The sequence below is a fragment of the Panulirus ornatus genome, chromosome 13 (assembly GCF_036320965.1).
Source record: "Panulirus ornatus isolate Po-2019 chromosome 13, ASM3632096v1, whole genome shotgun sequence".
Taxonomy (NCBI): Eukaryota; Metazoa; Arthropoda; class Malacostraca; order Decapoda; family Palinuridae; genus Panulirus; species Panulirus ornatus.
In genome coordinates, this window is record NC_092236.1 from 20,907,838 (window position 1) to 20,930,007 (window position 22,170).

The 22,170-nt window shown below is 38.4% G+C and overlaps 1 protein-coding gene across 2 annotated transcripts in view; it reads right to left on the reverse strand.

Annotated features, from left to right (window-relative positions):
• Nucleotides 1-19,905, reverse strand: part of LOC139752800 (lysophosphatidylserine lipase ABHD12-like) — a 68,762-nt gene extending 48,857 nt beyond the window's left edge. Inside the window, exons 1-5 of one of the 2 annotated variants that reach the window (XM_071668716.1) lie at nucleotides 19,812-19,905; nucleotides 17,073-17,167; nucleotides 14,679-14,797; nucleotides 8,627-8,732; nucleotides 2,331-2,539 (exon numbers count right to left, since the gene is read on the reverse strand). In XM_071668716.1, coding sequence (XP_071524817.1) covers nucleotides 2,331-2,539; nucleotides 8,627-8,732; nucleotides 14,679-14,797; nucleotides 17,073-17,128 — 490 coding nt within the window. In that variant the 5' untranslated portion in view covers nucleotides 17,129-17,167; nucleotides 19,812-19,905. The remainder of the gene's footprint in view (nucleotides 1-2,330; nucleotides 2,540-8,626; nucleotides 8,733-14,678; nucleotides 14,798-17,072; nucleotides 17,168-19,811) is intronic. The other variant, XM_071668717.1, reaches the window with a different exon arrangement.
• Nucleotides 19,906-22,170: the final 2,265 nt, after the last annotated feature.

Here is a 22,170-nt window from a genome sequence, read left to right on the forward strand (position 1 = left end):
GGTGAAAGACAGAGGAATGTTGCACATAAGGGAGGCATGTATGGTTAGGGACAAGCGGTGACTCTTTTGCCATGACCATCCAAATGATGGGAGTTCCAGGAGGGGACGGGCATCAGAGATATATACAGTTAGTATGTAACATCTATGTTGGTGTATTTGGCCATTATATTACCTATTCTAATAATCTTAAGTTATGAGGATCTCACTTTCATAGCACAATAAAAATACTACAGGAAAATGATGATCATTATATCAAAAACACCAGCAGCAGCTGGAACCAATAAGATTCTACTGCTATATTACTTGATATCATATTTATTTTTATTTATTATACTTTGTCGCTGTCTCCCGCGTTTGCGAGGTAGCGCAAGGAAACAGACGAAAAGAAATGGCCCAACCCCCCCCCCCATACACATGTATATACATACGTCCACACACGCAAATATACATACCTACACAACTTTCCATGGTTTATCCCAGACGCTTCACATGCATTGATTCAATCCACTGACAGCACGTCAACCCCGGTATACCACATCGCTCCAATTCACTCTATTCCTTGCCCTCCTTTCACCCTCCTGCATGTTCAGGCCCCGATCACACAAAATCTTTTTCACTCCATCTTTCCACCTCCAATTTGGTCTCCCTCTTCTCCTCGTTCCCTCCACCTCCGACACATATATCCTCTTGATCAATCTTTCCTCACTCATTCTCTCCATGTGCCTAAACCACTTCAAAACACCCTCTTCTGCTCTCTCAACCACGCTCTTTTTATTTCCACACATCTCTCTTACCCTTACGTTACTCACTCGATCAAACCACCTCACACCACACATTGTCCTCAAACATCTCATTTCCAGCACATCCATCCTCCTGCGTACAACTCTATCCATAGCCCACGCCTCGCAACCATACAACATTGTTGGAACCACTATTCCTTCAAACATACCCATTTTTGCTTTCTGAGATAATGTTCTCGACTTCCACACATTCTTCAAGGCCCCCAGAATTTTCGCCCCCTCCCCCACCCTATGATCCACTTCTGCTTCCATGGTTCCATCCGCTGCCAGATCCACTCCCAGATATCTAAAACACTTCACTTCCTCCAGTTTTTCTCCATACAAACTCACCTCCCAATTGACTTGACCCTCAACCCTACTGTACCTAATAACCTTGCTCTTATTCACATTTACTCTTAACTTTCTTCTTTCACACACTTTACCAAACTCAGTCACCAGCTTCTGCAGTTTCTCACATGAATCAGCCACCAGCGCTGTATCATCAGCGAACAACAACTGACTCACTTCCCAAGCTCTCTCATCCCCAACAGACTTCATACTTGCCCCTCTTTCCAAAACTCTTGCATTTACCTCCCTAACAACCCCATCCATAAACAAATTAAACAAACATGGAGACATCACACACCCCTGCCAAAAACCTACATTCACTGAGAACCAATCACTTTCCTCTCTTCCTACACGTACACATGCCTTACATCCTCGATAAAAACTTTTCACTGCTTCTAACAACTTGCCTCCCACACCATATATTCTTAATACCTTCCACAGAGCATCTCTATCAACTCTATCATATGCCTTCTCCAGATCCATAAATGCTACATACAAATCCATTTGCTTTTCTAAGTATTTCTCACATACATTCTTCAAAGCAAACACCTGATCCACACATCCTCTACCACTTCTGAAACCACACTGCTCTTCCCCAATCTGATGCTCTGTACATGCCTTCACCCTCTCAATCAATACCCTCCCATATAATTTACCAGGAATACTCAACAAACTTATACCTCTGTAATTTGAGCACTCACTCTTATCCCCTTTGCCTTTGTACAATGGCACTATGCACGCATTCCGCCAATCCTCAGGCACCTCACCATGAGTTATACATACATTAAATAACCTTACCAACCAGTCAACAATACAGTCACCCCCTTTTTTAATAAATTCCACTGCAATACCATCCAAACCTGCTGCCTTGCCGGCTTTCATCTTCTGTTTACCAAATCATCCTCCCTAACCCTCTCATAAGAGGCATAATATCTTAAAAATCCTTTCAATAATCTTAAATATTCTATCATTCATTGGAAAGAACATTAAAAAAAATTCATATTTTCTTTAAATCTCTTGCCATTGCAAAAACTAAATTTTGTTACATGAACTTCCAACTTTAATTCTCAAATGTCACTACTGCAAAATGTCTATGAGAGCCACTGTTCTTTGGGAACCTCCAGTATAGAAATATTCTGGTAATGTGACATATTCAAATGGCATATTTCTAGGTGGCAATGGAGAATGACATCAAAATCTTACCTCTGTAATCAAATGCCACCACATGATAATCCAGCTTTCTGAGGACATTGTACAGTTCTATCCTATGAGCAGTTGCACGAGATGAAGTGTTACCATGCAAATACAAAATGACTGGCCTATGATCACCTAAGCTTTCTTCGAACCAAGCCACGCGGTCAGCTGATTCCTCCTTTGGGGCTGAAGAGATTAGAGAATCTGGTAGTATGTGCCTGGAAAAAAATCGTTTTCAAAATTGAAAAACAATTTCCTCACAATAGGCATAGCCTTGTGAGCATGTGAAAGAGCATCTTCTAAGTTGGGAGGTTAAAACACCATACCTCCATAAATAGAGCATATCCATGGGGATTCACCTTCTTCAACCACCATAATAGCTACAGGGCTGTTGATTCTTATTAATATTGACTAACAACAATTCATCAACCTGCCTGTACCTATGAAGTTGTGTGGAGGTGAGGTACTGTCATGCAGCCAGCCAACACCATCACTTGCTGACCAGTGAAGTCTTTGCCAGAGCCTTTTACTGGTAAGTGTTAAGAGGTGGTGTTATGAAAATGAAAGAGGGGATGGAAGGATGATAAATATATGTGGATGATCATAAAGTTCTGTGTATGATGCAAAAATGGTTTTTCTTTCTCATAAACCTATATTTCTTACCTGCGGACATAAACATACGACAGCCTACCCACATGAAGTAAAACTGACTTAAGAAAAACCAAATTAGAATATAAAAAAAGAAAGAACCTTATCATAGTGACACTTGGATTTTGCTCTGGATTATATTCTTATGAGGGCAAGAAAGCTAATCCATGCTGAGAGATCAATCAGATCTAAGAATAGGTGTTACTTTATCAAGCTTTCATTGAAAGCAACAATCTATTTATTTATATATATTTTGCTTTGTCGCTGTCTCCGGCGTTTGCGAGGTAGCGCAAGGAAACAGACGAAAGAAATGGCCCAACCCACCCCCATACACAATGTATACACACACACACGTCCACACACGCAAATATACATACCTATACATCTCAATGTACACATATATATACATACACAGACACATACATATATACCCATGCACACAATTCACACTGTCTGCCCCCATTCACTCCCATCGCCACCTCGCCACACATGGAATACCATACCCCTCCCCCCTCATGTGTGCGAGGTAGTACTAGGAAAAGACAACAAAGGCCCCACTCGTTCACACTCAGTCTCTAGCTGCCACGCAATAATGCCCGAAACCACAGCTCCCTTTCCACATCCAGGCCCCACACAACTTTCCATGGTTTACCCCAGACGCTTCACATGCCCTGATTCAATCCACTGACAGCACGTCAACCCCGGTATACCACATCGATCCAATTCACTCTATTCCTTGCCCGCCTTTCACCCTCCTGCATGTTCAGGCCCCGATCACACAAAATCTTTTTCACTCCATCTTTCCACCTCCAATTTGGTCTCCCACTTCTCGTTCCCTCCACCTCTGACACATATATCCTCTTGGTCAATCTTTCCTCACTCATTCTCTCCATGTGCCCAAACCATTTCAAAACACCCTCTTCTTCTCTCTCAACCATGCTCTTTTTATTTCCACACATCTCTCTTACCCTTACATTACTTACTCGATCAAACCACCTCACACCACATATTGTCCTCAAACATCTCATTTCCAGCACATCCACCCTCCTGCGCACAACTCTATCCATAGCCCACGCCTCGCAACCATACAACATTGTTGGAACCACTATTCCTTCAAACATACCCATTTTTGCTTTCCGAGAAAATGTTCTCGACTTCCACACATTCTTCAAGGCTCCCTGGATTTTCGCCCCCTCCCTCACCCTATGATTCACTTCCGCTTCCATGGTTCCATCTGCTGCCAGATCCACTCCTAGATATCTAAAACACTTTACTTCCTCCAGTTTTTCTCCATTCAAACTAACCTCCCAATTGACTTGACCCTCAACCCTACTGTACCTAATAACCTTGCTCTTATTCACATTTACTCTTAACTTTCTTCTTTCACACACTTTACCAAACTCAGTCACCAGCTTCTGCAGTTTCTCACATGAATCAGCCACCAGCGCTGTATCATCAGCGAACAACTGACTCACTTCCCAAGCTCTCTCATCCACAACAGACTTCATACTTGCCCCTCTTTCCAAAACTCTTGCATTCACCTCCCTAACAACCCCATCCATAAACAAATTAAACAACCATGGACACATCACACACCCCTGCCGCAAACCTACATTCACTGAGAACCAATCACTTTCCTCTCTTCCTACACGCACACATGCCTTACATCCTTATATTCTATTCATATTTATTTTATTATGCTTTGTCGCTGTCTCCCGTGTTAGCGAGGTTGTGCAAGGAAACAGACGAAAGAATGGTCCAACCCACCCACATACATATGTATACACATACACGTCCACACACCCACATATACATACCTATACATCTCAACGTATACATATATATACACACACACAGACATATACATATATACACATGTACATAATTCATACTGTCTGCCCTTATTCATTCCCGTCGCCACCCTGCCACACATGAAATAACAACCCCCTCTCCCCGCAAGTGCCATTTACTTACATCAAGAGCTTCATTTGATAACCTCAGCTTTGAAAGGACTGCCAACATCTGACTCCAACACAAAAGGATATTACTCACATAAACTGAAAAGAACCAAGAAGACTTAACAAATGTTCTATGCATTTCTATGAAACATAAAAAAACCTTTCAGCAACAAATTCTGGTACTGAAAAACTATATTGATTAAAAATAAACTTCCACTTAGAAGACTCTAAAACCATGTACAACACAGCAGCATATTCACACTCTTCTCCTAGGTCCTGAAGGCTAAAAGGAGCAGTTTTTCTCCTAAGAAAAGTTGCAAAGACATATTTCCATTACTTTGATATTAATAAAACAAACCAGCTATGAAACATAAAAAAATCTTTAAAAGCGTCCATCTATGATGTGAGCAGGGTTCTACCAGAATCCAAAGAAGAAAGGGTTTTAACAATCTCTACCAGATCAAGCTAGACAAATTCTGGTACTGAAAAACTATATTGATTAAAAATGAACTTCCACTTAGAAGACTCTAAAACCATGTACAACACAGCAGCATATTCACACTCTTCTCCTAGGTCCTGAAGGCTAAAAGGAGCAGTTTTTCTCCTAAGAAAAGTTGCAAAGACATATTTCCATTACTTTGATATTAATAAAACAAACCAGCTATGAAACATAAAAAAATCTTTAAAAGCGTCCATCTATGATGTGAGCAGGGTTCTACCAGAATCCAAAGAAGAAAGGGTTTTAACAATCTCTACCAGATCAAGCTAGACATTCTTAACTAAAAATTCCACCAACAATGGCTCCTGCAAAGCACTACTCCATATAGGTTGAGAGTTACTAGCATCATTCTTGCTAGAAAGCTGGAGACCAACTCTAAACACATCGATTCAGGAACTAGTGCTGACTGGTGATGGAAGGGTGAAGGAGCACAAATCATTTCCAAACTTTCTTCTCTACTCTATTAGAAAAAATAAACATGAAGATTTCAAGAAAAAATTCTAAAACTGAATTTCTTTTTGATGGAACTGACTCTGCAAGAGATTCTGAGGAATCTCATGGGTAGGAAGGGCTCAACTGCATTAATCTCTGGCACTCAGGATGTCTATTCCACTTTTTTAAAAGCTACCAGAGTCACTTAACTTCAAAAATCAGAAATAATGATGTACACTACCTCTAAAATCTTCACAGAAGGAAAAGAAATCAGCTTATGTAACTTTGCTCATTAGGTCAAGGTATTAATACTAGCTACCCTTGAAATGAATTTCTGAGAAATAAATGTTCTGAGAAAAGCATTTGGCCTTCATGGTTAATACCTCTAGCTGAGTGTTCATCTCTGACAAACTGCATCAAATTTAAAGCGACCAATTTCATAATCTTTTCAAACTGCAAAGTCCTTGACCTCAATGGGACAACTACCAATAATCATGCAAAATTCATCATGGAAGAGCACTTGAAAAGCCCGATTCTTCTTGACTATTGATCTTTGTAGGTAACTGATCAATGCCAGTTTAGAAGGGTATAAACCTGTTTATAAAATGGATGCTCTCCACACCCTGAAACTCACAAATTTTCCTTGCTGGTCCATCAAGTGTTTCTTAAAGTCCATATGGTACATCTCTTACTATAATTATAAATGTAACTAACTGACCTCCAAAATGCCAACTCTTGGCCAGTAACACTGCTAAGATGCTGTACAGGACTGCATCACTATTCTTCCAACTAGATGATTTGCATTTAATGCTCTGATGATTAATCCCTTGTTCAGTATCAAACTGAAAGGACCAACTGCTATATGACTGACATTCAGTCATATACTCAGACTTATAAGACCATCTGTTCTAGAATAAGAAAATTTCCCACAACAAAGATTAAACCTACTTCAAGAAAAAACAATGCCAAAGAAAAATGCCACATCCACATTCCTTTGACCTAAGAAATACAATAGAGATTTTGAAGGGTGAAAAAACTATTCTCTCTAAAATGGTGTCCTGTAAGCAGTGAATGAATAAATCTTGTTATATGCCTGTTAGGGCTTGTTCAACCTCTTCTTCAATGAGGATGCAAGAGCCTAAAATACTCTTTGTTAATGATGATGATGTTAACAGCAAAATGCTCGTCTTAATGGGGTCTACTCAAGGCCAATCAACATCCACCAATGAGTTTTGAGTTACTGGACCTACCTCCTACTGACTGCTCAAAGCTTATACATTTGAAAGACTGTGAGTGCTAGTCCAAGGTGGTCACAAAGTGTAAGAAAAAAGGTTTTTCAGGAAACTGCCTGTAGGTAATCACTGAGGAGATAAAAGGTTTTTCAACTACCAAAACCTACATTTCTCTCCTCTGTGGTCTGTCCTGCATGCACTGAAAGCATACTCACATAAAGGAAGAGGTTTGGAGAAAAACCTGTAACCAAAAAAACAATAGTTTCTACCCTAATGGTCTAAGAATTTTCTGAAGAATGTCAAGCAGAAAGAAAACATCCTGTCATTTGCACTACAGCTGTGGCAGAGATTGCCCAAGTCTCAAGCTCTAAAATGAATGCTTTTATAAGGCATGCTTTAGAATCACATACTCTGTCAGTAGGAGGAAGGTTTTAGAAGAAGCAGTGTATCAGAAGAAGACTTACTAATGATATGAATGTCCATTTTCTTTCTCAATAATACTCTGTATCATTCAATTTTTTTTTTAATCCAGGGAGAATAATTCTAAATTCAAAAGTGGGGAACTTCCTTAATGACATAACTACTCTGGAAAGGGTCCAAATCAAGACAAGATCTACACCTCTTTAAACCAATACCAGCACCAAACCCTAAATTGCACATGACAAGAGGATTCTTGCTCTCTTCAATTTGTGGTGCACAAGGAGAAACCTTTACATATGCCCTACTCTTCAACAACAGAAATTGCAGTCTCAATGTGCAAGAGTTCTCAAAAAATGATAAAAAATATCTGCCTTTTGCATAATGAAACACGCAAAAAGGATAAAGATACAACTGTGATAAAAGACCAAGGCAGTGATGAAGATACTGCTGATTGATGTAATTATGGTCAACAGGTCCACACTATGCAAGCTGGAGCAAGTGCATGATGGTGGTTGGCCAATTAGTGCTAACTCACCTCCATTGCATGAGTCACTGGCCTGGGAAGGTTCTTCTATGGTTGTTGGTCCTTATGAGCAGAACTCTGCTAGCTCATGGTGGTCAGGGTAATGAATCCTCCAGGACACACACTACTTAGGTGGGAGGAATGGTACTTTAATCCTAACCAAGCAAATACTATCGAAGATGCTCATACAGCTTGTTGTTAGGTGAAAATGTAAGTAATAAAGATTTCTCAAGAATACATACTTGCTTCTACATCGCTCAGGTTCAGCCTCCTAAAAAGTTTCAAACTGAGAGAATCATAGGATGATCAGTCATCTCTATTCTATAGCTTCCCTAAACTGTAAGCAAAATGTAATCTATACTGCTGCTTCAGCTTCGTTCTTCATTTATATCACTTAACCTTACACTTAAGTATAGTTTATGCTCCATAGTGGAATACATCTAACAGTACTGACAGGAAGAAATGCAAAGTAAAAACAATGAGTAAACTTACACAAACTGAAGGAGAATGTTCTTAGAGATCTAACTATAACTACTACAAGAGACAGTTAGAAGAGACAGTATGTAACAATAAGAATTGAAAAAATGACTTACCATACTCCAACTCTGACATTCTTTTCTGTCTGCAAATAGAAGTTGCGTGTTCCAGGTAATCCTTCTTTCTCAGGAAGATAGTAGTTCACATGTTTTGGGACATTTACTGCCAAGGAGAATGAAAAGTTTTATATGAATCAATTGCAAAAGAAATGAAAACTGAGGAAAAAATCTGTTCTATGATCAAAATGCAGAAAATTTAAGTACAGAAGCAATATAGAGAATAAGGTAGAGAACTGCACAGAAGCAGTATGGAGAATAAGACCGAAAACTGCACACAATAAAATATACAGTATGTGAAAAATCCATTCTTATTTTCAGAGTACTGCTCTGGATGCTAGAATGTCCCTGTAGGAAAGAAAAGAACAGGAGTGCCATTAGTCTGAAACTCTCTTAAAGGAACTGCAGACACACAAAAATAATCATACAATGAAAACAGTGAAGGAGCTATCAGGATGGTGAAGGAAGCAATGAGACACTCCTCCCGCAGAGATGGTAAAGTTTCAACAATGGGGATATATATTTTCTTTCATGCTAGCTGAGATGGCATGGGCAGCTGAGGTCCTAATCAAGGCCAACTCATTAATGCTATAAATATATACTGTATAACCCAGCTTGAGCCAGGTACCCATTTCATTGACCAACAGCTGCGTTGACTGTGGGCTGACTGCTGCAACCAGGATTCGAACCTATGTGCTTGACTCTATGAGTCACGGTCAGAAATGCAAACTGCTTCACCATGGGAAGTCATATTGATTATAAGGAACTACAACGGGAAAATATAGACTCTCATATGGATAGAAGTTCATAGATATACAAGTTCCTAAAATGTAAACAGAATATTTTCCTATATCAGCCAATCATGGAGCATACAAAAACCAAAAGGCCAATACATCATCTCTGCTTGGCATCATCTTACATATAGAGGCATGGAAACTGAATCTACACACATAGAAGCATGGAAATTGAACATTTTTTATTATAATCATTATTATACTTGATCGTCATATCCTGTGTCAGCGAGGTAGTGCCAGGAAACAGATGAAGAATGGCCCATCCACTCACATACACATATATATAAATAAATGCCTATACATGCAGATATACTTACATATACATACACAAAGATATACATAAAGACACATGTACATATTCATACTTTCTTGCCTTCATCAATTCCTGTTGCTACCCCGTCCCACAAGAAACAGCATCACTACCCCCAGCTTTAGTGAGGTAGCACCATGGAAACAGACAAAAAAGGCCACATTCATTCACACTCAGTCTCTAGCTGTCATGTATAATGCACCAAAACCACAGCTCCCTATCCATATCCAGGCCCCACAGTTCTTTCCATGGTTTACCCCAGATGCCTCTCATGCCCTGGTTCACTGACAGTATGTCAACCCCAGTATACCACATTGTTCCAATTAACTCTATTCCTTGCACGCCTCTCATCCTCCTGTATGTTCAGGTCCCAATTGCTTAAAATCTTTTTAACTCCATCCTTCCACCTCCAATTTAATCCCCCACTTCTTGCTCCCCCCACCTCTGACACATATATCCTCTTTCTCAATCTTTCCACACTCATTCTCTCAATATGTCCAAACCATTTCAACACACCCTCTTCTGCTCTCTACCATACTCTTTCCATTTCCACACATTTCTCTTACCCTTTCATTAATTACAAATTCAAACCACCTCACACCACATGTCCTCAAACATTTCATTTCCAACATATCCACCCTCCTCTGAATAACCCTATCTACAGTACATTCCTTGCAACCATATAATATTGTTGGAACTACTATTCCTTCAAGCATCCCATTTTTGCTCTCTGAGATAACATTCTCTCCTTCCACTATTCTTCATCGCTCCTAGAGCCTTCGCCCCCTACTGCACCCTGTGACTCGCTTCTGCTTCCATGGTTCCATTTGCTGCCAAGTCCACTCCCAGATATCTAAAACACTTCATTTCTTCCAGTTTTTCTTCATTCAAACTTACATCTCAAGTAACTTGCCCCTCAACCCTACTGAACCTAAAAATTTTGCTCTTATTCATATTTACTCTTAACTTTCTCCTTTCACATACTTTTCCAAACCCAGTCACCAACTTCTGCAGTTTCTCACTCGAATCAGCCACCAGAAATGGATCATCAGCGAACAACAACTGACTCACTTCCCAGGCCCTCTCATCCCCAACAGACTGCATACTCACACCTCTCTCCAGAACTCTAGCATTTACCTCCCTAAACATCCCATCCATAAGCAAATTAAACAATCAGGGGGATATCACACACCCCTGCTGCAAACCGACCTTCACTGGGTACCGATCACTCTCCTCTCTTCCCATTTGTACACATGCCTTACATCCTTGGTAAAAACTTTTCACTGCTTCTAGCAACTTACCTTCCACACCATATACTCTTAAGACCTTCCACAAAGCATCCCTATCATATGCCTTCTCCTGATCCATAAATGCCACACACAAATCCATCTGTTTTTCTAAGTATTTCTCACATACATTCTTCAAAGCATACACCTGATCCACACATCCTCTACCACTTCTGAAACCACACTGCTCCTCCCCAATCTGATGCTTTGTACATGCCTTTGCCCTCTCAATCAATACCATCCCATATAATGTGACGTATTGACTTAAAGTGCTTGCTGCAAAGCTTATCCCTCTGTAGTTTAAGCACTTATCTTTATCTCACCTGCCTTTGTACAATGGCACTATGCATGCATTCCACCAATCCTAAGGCACTTCACCATGATCCATACATCAACTGAATATCCTTACCAACCAATCAACAACACAGTCACACCCTTTCTTAATGAATTCAACTGCAATACTATCCAAACCCGCCACCTTGCTGGATTTCATCTTCCGTAAAGCTTTCAATACCTCTTCTCTCTTAACCAAGCCATTTTCCCTGACCCTCTCGCTTTGCACACCACCCTGACTAAAACACCCTACATCTGCCACTATCATCAAACACATTCAACAAACCTTCAAAATACTCACTCCATCTCCTTCTCACTTCATCATTACTTGTTATTACTTCCCCCTTGCCCCATTCACCTATGTTCCCTTATGTTCTCTTGTCTTACGCTCATTATTCACCCCCTTCCAAAACATCTTCTTATTCTCTCTAAAGTTTAAAGATACTTTCTCACCCCAACTCTCATTTGCCCTCTTTTTCAACCTTGCACCTTCCTCTTGATATAACATATCAAATGTAATACATTAATCGAGAAAAGTGATCAGGTACTCCTTGAAGTTGACCATGTAGGTTATCAAGACACATTAGTGGAAGCAGAAGTTAAAGGTGGACTCAAAGAGAAGACATAATCATGGCAAATCTGGAGAGACGAATAAATTCTCTTAAGAGTAATAAGAAAGGAGTTCTAAAACCAGAGTACCGGCCAATGATATAAAAGGTTCTGTGAAATCTATATTGAAAGTCATACAGGGGTGACAATGGATGCAAGTAGAATAGATTGGTCAAAAAAAGAGACACGATTTAATAGAGAGAGCCAAAAAAAGCAGAAGAGCTTGGAAATACAGAGGACATTTTAGCTACTCAGTATTTGGAAGGTATGGGAGGGCAAGAAATGAAATCTGCAAAATAAGGAGGTAGGAGCAGAGAATCTCTGAAGAGAGAACTGAGAATATGGTACAAGACTATCCAAAACTTCCGAAAACTAATCAATGATTTAAGACATGGTTTAATAATGAGAGCCAACAAGGTAAAAGAGATTGGAGATACACACACTTCAGCTATTCATGACTTGAAAGGTATAAAAGGACAAGAAATGAGTACTGCAAAATAAGAAGGTAGGATTAGAGAATCTTTGAAGTGAGTACCAAGAACAAGGTATCAGATAATCCTTAATTCCAAAACTTTTCTTCATGTTCATTAGGAGCAAATTATCAGTAGAAAAGCAGTTAATCAGCCTACAGAATCTGAATGGAAGAAGCACCGTAGATGATAAGGAAATATGAGAAGCACAGACAGACTGTCAGGGTGGAAGGGGTCCAGAATGGCCATGCTCCCCTCTAAGGTAATGTTCAGGATCCGTATAAATAAATGTTCTGCCTTTCACTATTGTCTGAATTTTGCAAGATATTTTGTCATTTTTGAATTTGTCTAATTGGCTTTAATGCATGAGGTTTTGTTTTTCTAGCTTCTTTATCATAATCATGAGTGGTTACTAATGACATTGTTTTGATTGGCTGGCTGGTAGATATCCTCCTGTGACCCCACTTCCCCCAGTATGAGTTACACCGGCATGATGGGAGTTAATTATCAAATGATAGCTTGTGAAAAATGTTGGTAAAATCCTTGTATTTGTTACTTGAACTCACAGGCACAGTTAGGGTACTGGGGTTTGGGTGGGATTACAACTTTATAGTAACAATTCCCCACAAACACACAGAGAAAAGCTTAAATCTGCTCCTCATGTGAAGAGTTAAATGATCACTTTAAAAGTGTTTCCACAGTGAAGACACTATTGCCCTAAAGTCAGCAAGATGGGATGGGGAAGAAGTCTTAGAGGTTACTGAAGCGGACAAAAAAAAGACATACCCAAGCTATCAAAACACCCTGACCAATATAAGGGTCATGTTCCCAATGAAGTTTCTCCATATGTGCTGAAGGAATGTGCAGAGACAATTGCTCAAAAGGTTACTAAAGGAAGGCACAGAGATATAAGAGTGGAAACGGGCAAATATCATGTCTGTTCAAGAATGGTGATAAGGAAATTGTGCTGAACTGTAGACCTATCTCTCTGACAGGAGTGGAAAAGATAATCGGAATGCATACAGTCATTTGTTTGCAAAAGAGAAACTACCCAACTGGGAGACAAAATGGATTCAAGGAAAGGAGGTCAAGCATTACAGATCTTAAACCTATATGGCAGAATCAGCTTCATTTTAGATGGAGATGCAGACTGTGCATATCTGGACTGACTGAAAGCTTCTGACAATGCACCAAATTGGGGGATGAATAAGAAGCAAAACCCACGATCTGAAATAAGAGGTAGGCTCCTTCACTGGATGGAAGATTACCTTAGCGGAAGGGAGCAAAGAACAGAGGTTAAAAGGGCACTTTTGGAATAGGCTGGGGTCATCAGCTGCATGCTACAAGGCTCAGTTTTGGGCCTTCTATTTTTGGTATTTGTAAATGAGTTTCCTGAAGAGGTAAATTCTTACTTGAACATGTTTACAGGTAATGTCAAGATCATGAGACCAGGAAGGAATAATGATGATTCCATTAAATTACTCCCAAGTAGGTCTGATAAGTGCATAATGAAATTTAATCCAATACATGCAAAGTAAAAAGGATGGGGAACACTTAAAGAAAGCTTTGGTACAATTATCACCTTGTGGGAAACATGCTACAAGATTCTGTATTACAGTGACATTGTGCCAAACCTGTCACCAGAATGCCACCTTAGAAGAACTGTTAAGGAGGCAAACTGGATGCTGGCAAATACCAGTGGCACAGTATCACATTTAAGTATATGATAAGAAAATCTCTGGCAAATTGTGAAAACAATCAACATGATCAAACAAATTGTTAGAATTCCCAGCTTTCTTTCTACAAAAACAAAACAATAATACATTTGCTTACGTAATGTACAAAAAAAAAAAAAAAAAAATGTGCAACTCCATGGATGACATCAGCTCAACATAAAAGTTAAAGCAAGTTGTTAATTTGTGACCTGTAGCCAGGTGAATTACCATCTAGGAAGGTGAGAGGGGATACTCTACTGTTATTAAGCGATGCCAGTGTAAAGTGGAACTAATATATTCATGATAACTCAGTTAAAGAGTAAAAGGATGAAGACAGGATGATCAATTTTGCATTTCAAATTTGTAGGGTCCAATCTGGTTTACATAAATATACAAGACTAAAACGAGTCCAAATATTACTAATGAAAAGGAAGAAAAAACTGACAAAACAATGTACTTTTTGGTAGGATGCATTAACATCAATTATGCACTTTACATCAATTATGCACTTTCGTCACATTACTAAATTCCTTACCAAAATTGAGAAAGACAATGGTTCGCTGGAGAGCTGGTGAGTAGTGAAAGATCAGTGGCAGAATAATGTATACCACAAATAAAGTTATGACAGCACCAATTACCACTGTCTTCAAGGCTCTGCAAGACATAAAACTGAGTGTAAACAACGTAAAAAAGCTACGACACAATGACGTACAAGAGCGAGTTATAATGTCAGTATTAAATGAAATGAAAGTACATAAAATGGTAGATCCATACAGGTTTCATACAAGAATATTGAACAAATCCAAAAATGAGAAAGCTGACCCTTAAGAGTGGTACTGACTGCAGTGGCCAACATGAATATGATTGAAAAACCTAAAACTTTTTCCTTTACAAAATGATATATCAGCATTCAAAAACAAAAAAAAAAAACTTAAAAAGTTATATGAAGACCTCTGTTTTGGCCTAGTCCACTAGAGTGAGGGTCTGACAACTTCCAATTAGAGAGAGAGAAAAAAAAAGCAGCCAAGATACTGTTTTCTTACTGTCTTTTCAACTCGATCTCATGGTCTATTCTTATTCTATTCTCAGGCACAGCATTGGTGATGAATAACATGAATATTTCTAGAAATATTACAGTGTATACACAAAAAATCAGTGTGATTGGCCGACTTGTGTTGGGGGGATATAACGAAGGCTATATTTGTTCCCTAAACTTTTCACACTCTACTCTTCTTTCATACATAAGAACAGCACTAGTGGTGAACACCCTGAATACATTTATCAAAAATAATACACTGATCACACAATTTTTTTTGTAATATCTTTCAATAGTGAAATTTTTCTAATTATATTCACATTACTCACCAGCAGTGCTGTGCCTGTGTAAGGAATACGAGCAGAATGAGAGCCAAAGCTTAAGATTAGGAAAGCAACAAAAGCTTCCATCTCCTCTCATGTACCACCCACATTCCATCACAATGATTTGCAGTGTGACAAATGTGATATCTTTTAATATAATCATGTTTTTCATTCACCATCAACACGGTTCCTGTGTCTGAAATAAGAATACAGCAGGGAAACAAGTCAAAGAAAAAGGAAGAAACAAGATCTCTCCATTCCCACTTCCTACAAGGAGCAGTCAGACATGTCAACCACTCCTCCCTTTACCCCTCACTCAGATGTGGACCAAGCTTAAAAAAAAGAGAAGTGTATTTTCAATTACTTTTGAATAACAATCCATCATTTCATGGAGGAAAAAAAAAAAAATTTATTTTTTCCTGCACATTCTGTTAGACTTTTTGGACCATGTCTGCAGATAAGGATTAATGAAAATTCTTGGCTAATATGACTTAACCTTATCCCTTATAGTTCAACACAGCATAATCAAAGGTATCATGGAGAGACATTATTTGAATGAATACTCATATAGATCCTTGAAATTCCCACACAATGATTTCCATATATCTTCAGAAGAAAAACCAAGTGTGTTTTATTGAAAACTGTGATGTAAACTACAGAAGCAAATCAAAGTAACACGAGCTTTATACAGGTACTTCATTCAATTAACAGTCTTATATAATTATAAGATCAGTGCTGATAAGACAAATGTGTGGTAAATATGATGATCATCCAGTCCATCCCCAATAGCCACGTGTAAATATCTTCCTTGTGTCCACATAAATGATTGTACAAACCACGTGCCACTAAGCCAACGAAGACCCCAATGGGGATGAATCAGAGTTCATGTGCCCAAGGCATGTACTTGAAAAATGGATGAACTTCTGATGTATATACTTCATAATTGGCAATATCCCATACCTGAAGACATAAAGTACATGCTTCAAGGAATTCCTTGTATCATAGAGAAATAAAACGTGAAGGCAGTGATGTAGCTTTAGCATACTGTGAAAATATCAGCCCTCTCGGCCAAACTGCTGGTTGTAGACAATGACCACAGAAATCTCAAAATTCATTGGAACCAGAGCTAGAAGAATGGTGCTGATGCAGTTTGAATGTGCATTGAATATTTCAGCCCTCTTGTTCAAACTGTCTGGTGTCCATGATGAAAACAATGCTTTGCAGACTGGTGGATGAACCAACGAAGATGACAAGATTAACTAAAGATTTTCATTATCTGCATAAATCCACGTGCATTTATTGATATCAATGGACTTCTCAATATGTTACTGATAGCCCCTCATGATTAGTATGAGAGGCTGAGAGCCATCTAAAATAATAGTTCTATTCTAAATTGATGTCTTTGACTATTATGATTTCCAAATTAGATTTTAGAAGGAAATCCTGTGATAAGGCCTACTATCATACTATCACTGATGGAGACAGAGTGCTGATGTCATACAGAATATCAAAATACCAACAAAAGAGAAATACTCAGCATAGTATTAATACTGCTGATATAGTTACTTACATTCCACCCATCCATAACGATACAAGGAAAGTGAGGTATAGGAGACGTTTGATCATTTTCTATGTTGCTAGAGTTGCCCCCTGTTGATCATTGACCTGGGAATAATAAATTACCTGAACCACAATACAGTCTGGCCAATTCCTGTATGTTTAGCCCATTCATAAGATATTTTCACAATGTGAGAAATATGGCTGCCATAGAAAGGTAGAAGTCATCTAGTTAATACCATGATCTCAATGTGGTTATAACATTCTTCTACCACACTGCAGCTCAAGAAAACTTAAGCTGAACCAGTTAACAGTAGAATTTGTAATTGGTTATACTAATAGAAAATAACAGAAATACTAGAATGAAATAATAGAAAAGTCCTCATTAAAAAATTAACAAGCATAGTGAATAAATGAGGAACCAAAAGTGTACATTATTTCAAATGATTAGATGAAAAGTTTATGTATGATGCAATCATCTGCGTAAAAGAAAAACGCGTAATTATACAGCAGGTAATTCATTAGAAATATGCAAAGGTTCTGGCTTTGAGATCTTTGTACTCCTAAAGAATCAATGTTTTGTACAAAAATAAGGCTTTGAGCATTTGGGTTTTTCATAAACATCATTCTTATCTTTTGAAAATAAATACCCCAATGAGAGGATGGTTTTTCCTTAATGCTGACATCTCTTACCTTTCAAAAATAGCTATCCAAGAGCAAGGAAGGTTATGAAGGAGAGGGGAAAATGGGGTTGAATAATACAAAAAGTAAATCAAAATAAAATACTGAAAAACAAAGTTATTTTGAAATACTAAAAATGATATGAACAATATTATAACAAGTACTGTCCCTTGTTTAAAAGGACATGAACTTTTTTTTCATATCTAGTGAATAACATCATACAACATAAGGCTCGAGATGAAAACGTAAAAGACAAAGTAATACATGTTTTCCAAAAAAATATGAGAAGCTGATATCTCTAGAAATTCTTTTTAATATCTGGTACCGTTCAAATATAATATGATACTTTTAGAATTTGCTATCTTATTCTCTGACAGAGATGGAATACCAACTTCTCTTTAGAGGAGTGGAACATCCAACTGGATTTGGAGTATGTTTCTACATGAAAAAAGGGAAGACAATTACATAGCATTGTTATGATATTATGAAATAAATATGTTGCATTGAATGTTCGGTGTGTGATGTGCAAGAACTGGTACCCCAATATGGATGGAAACGACAGTACTTTATTGGATATTTAGTAGTCTTGGTTCAAAAGTGCTATTTATGGTAAAAATAATGGCCACACAAGTTCCTTATCAGTGCATGAAAATCATATACCTGACAATATGGGACAGTGATATACTATATTCGTCTTTTGTTGTATTTACTATCATGCTAGCCAAGACAAGTTGCTGGCTGGCAACATTCATCCACTTGGCACTTTGCTAAAATTTGTAAATCAATTTAGGAACCCAATAAAGATCTATTAGCTATTAGCAAAATACTTTCATATGCATCCCTCTTGGTCGACTTTTATGGATTTTTTCCAAAAGTATGCCAATCAGTGCCTTAAACTATTGATTGGATACCGTATGGTCTTATTCCACTATACTCCTCCACTTCAAAGCCCTGCCCACTTTGTGAAGACTGTTTTGAGAAAGCAGAAGCTGCAGGTAAAAACCCATTGTACTTCAGCTTTACAGTGTCAGGAATTCATTGGTAACACGTGTCAAAATCTATACGGAAGATATGCATCTATTTCATAATAAATTATCTTACAACACTTACCCACCAATTAATTTTCTCTCCTCTGATTATACAAACACATGATTTGGATTCCATTTGACATACCTACTGCATTACAGCTACTTTTTAGTCTGCAAGTCCTGGCACAGAAACTTTGAGCATGTAGATCGATTCCACAACTTTTTTCCTCTTTGCGGGTCAAATGAGTTCAAATAATCTTGTTTCATTTTGATAAGCAGGGCCATAATTAAAAAATCTGTACGATACTAGGGCTTTAAAAAACCCAGTTTATTAACTACACAATCTTCCTACCACACTCACTTCCATTAGGGTATCAAAGTATTTAAGCATAATTTCTTAAAGAAACATAAGGGAGAAGGATGCTACCGTGCAAAAGATACAACGACTATCATGACTGGAGAAACTAGATTGCTACAGTGATAAAACATAACGCAAAACGTAAATAGAAAAACAGTCTCTCTGAATAAGATTTTTGCAAGAAATATTTCACCTATAAAGCAAGTGATAGTAATATAAGTAACACAACAATGACATAAATAATAATAATAATAATAATGATAATAATAATGGTAATAATAATAATAATAATAATAATAATAATAATAATGATAATAATAATGGTAATAATAATAATAATAATAATAATAATAATAATAATAATGATAATAAATCAAACCCTGTTGCATGTAGACTTATAAAACTATCATTACCTAGTGACAATTTATGAAGTTTGAAGCGTATTAACCACCCATGTAAACCAAGAGGTTCTTTGCACAAAGAGAATCATATGACATCCTTCACTTTTCCGTTCACCCAAAGACCCTGAAATTGCTAACCTACTTATCTGGTTTTTTAAGTCTTAAATATGAGATTCAACCGATCCAAATCCAAATATTAATGTTTGTCTGATAGTCAAATACCCACTTGTCTCCCGAATTTCTATCCGATGCGAGAATCTTTAGAGAGGAAATTATATGCTTACCACCTTTAAGGGTTGGTATCAGCTGAGCCTTGATTGTTATGCTATGGCGGCGATGTAAACACCACCCAGAATGACAGCTGGATCAAAGAAAACGTGGCTTCGCTGTTGAGGGGTAACCAAGTGTACATTTTCGCTTACCCCCCCTAACAAACTCTAGTGATATCAGTTAGATTTTGGCATAGGTTTTCGTAAATGCCTTGAGAAAAATAGGTCTAATCTCTCAATGGCTGAAGATACCCGAGCGTTTGAAAACTGGAAAATATGTTTAAGAGGTTTTAATTGACTCTAAGCGCCGAGATTTCGAAACTTATATTGATAATTGGCTACTCTGCCGGTGGTTGACATCGATAGATTAAATGTTATTTTGCTCATCAGTTTCTTTTGCACTATCTTTGTTTCGTTAAGGTTAGCTAACGTTTCGCTGAGGTATGCTACCATCCCGTAATTGATGGTTGGAAAAGGTATATTGGTTTAAGCGTTTTACAATAGCCCATATTTTAAGGTGGAGGCTACCATGATCTCTAAGGCGACCTCTGTGGTTTGATTAGATTGGCTTCAGACGCATCAACTGCCAAGGTTACTTTCATCATACAACAATTCTGAAGGAAATCTTAATCAAATATGACCTTTTCGCTCATCAGGAGTGTTTTATGGGCTATGGATAGAGTTGTGCGCAGGAGGATGGATGTGCTGGAAATGAGATGCTTGAGGACAATGTGTGGTGTGAGGTGGTTTGATCGAGTAGGTAACGTAAGGGTAAGAGAGATGTGTGGAAATAAAAAGAGCGTGGTTGAGAGAGCAGAAGAGGGTGTTTTGAAATGGTTTGGGCACATGGAGAGAATGAGTGAGGAAAGATTGACCAAGAGGATATATGTGTCGGAGGTGGAGGGAACGAGGAGATGTGGGAGACCAAATTGGAGGTGGAAAGATGGAGTGAAAAAGATTTTGTGTGATCGGGGCCTGAACATGCAGGAGGGTGAAAGGAGGGCAAGGAATAGAGTGAATTGGATCGATGTGGTATACCGGGGTTGACGTGCTGTCAATGGATTGAATTAGGGCATGTGAAGCGTCTGGGGTAAACCATGGAAAGCTGTGTAGGTATGTATATTTGCGTGTGTGGACGTATGTATATATATGTGTATGGGGGTGGGTTGGGCCATTTCTTTCGTCTGTTTCCTTGCGCTACCACGCAAACGCGGGAGACAGCAATATATATATATATATATATATATATATATATATATATATATATATATATATATATATATATATATATATATATATATATATAGGAGGAGAAGTGGGAGACCGGGTTGGAGGTGGAGAGATGGAGTGAAAGGGATTTTGAGTGATCGGGGCCAGAACATGAAGGAGGGTGAAGGGCGGGCAAGGAATAGAGTGAATTGGATCGATGTGGTATACCGGGGTTGATGTGCTGTCAGTGGATTGAATCAGGGCATGTGAAGCGTCTGGGGTAAACCATGGAAAGTTGTGTGGGGCCTGGATGTGGAGAGGGAGCTGTGGTTTCGGGCATTATTGCATGACAGCTAGAGACTGAGTGTGAACGAATGTGGCCTTTATTGTCTTTTCCTAGCGCTACCTCACACACATGAGGGGGGAGGGGGATGGTATTCCATGTGTGGCGAGGTGGCGATGGGAATGAATAAAGGCAGTCAATGCGAATTGTGTGCATGGGTATATATGTATGTGTCTGTGTGTGTATATATATGTGTACATTGAGATGTATAGGTATGTATATTTGCGTGTGTGGACGTGTATGTATATACATGTGTATGGGGGTGGGTTGGGCCATTTCTTTCGTCTGTTTCCTTGCGCTACCTCGCAAACGCGGGAGACAGCGACAAAGCAAAATAAATAAAATAAATAAATAATATATATATATATATATATATATATATATATATATATATATATATATATATATATATATATATATATATATATATATATATATATATATATATATATATAGGAAGTCTAGTGAATAAGCATTGCTGAAGCAGGATTTGGCCAGCAGGAGAAGAACCATCATAATGGGGTCACAACTTGCAATGTAAGACCACTTGATTAAGCGTCGCGTCATAAGAAGAACCATCATAATGGAGTTGCACGGACTGTGATCCTTGCTGTGGTTACAAGAATGTTCTTCCGCCCACCAGTGATGTTACTACGTTTGTGAATCAAGAACCATTGCAACACAAACCTCGCCAGGTGGTAGAGTGTCCCGCAGTGTATCGAGACAGACTTCCCCAGAACTTTTTTAAAGGGGAAGTAAATGTTTATAGTTGTGTTACTGGAGTGATAGTTTTCATACATGGTGCTTTGACAAGAAAATAGT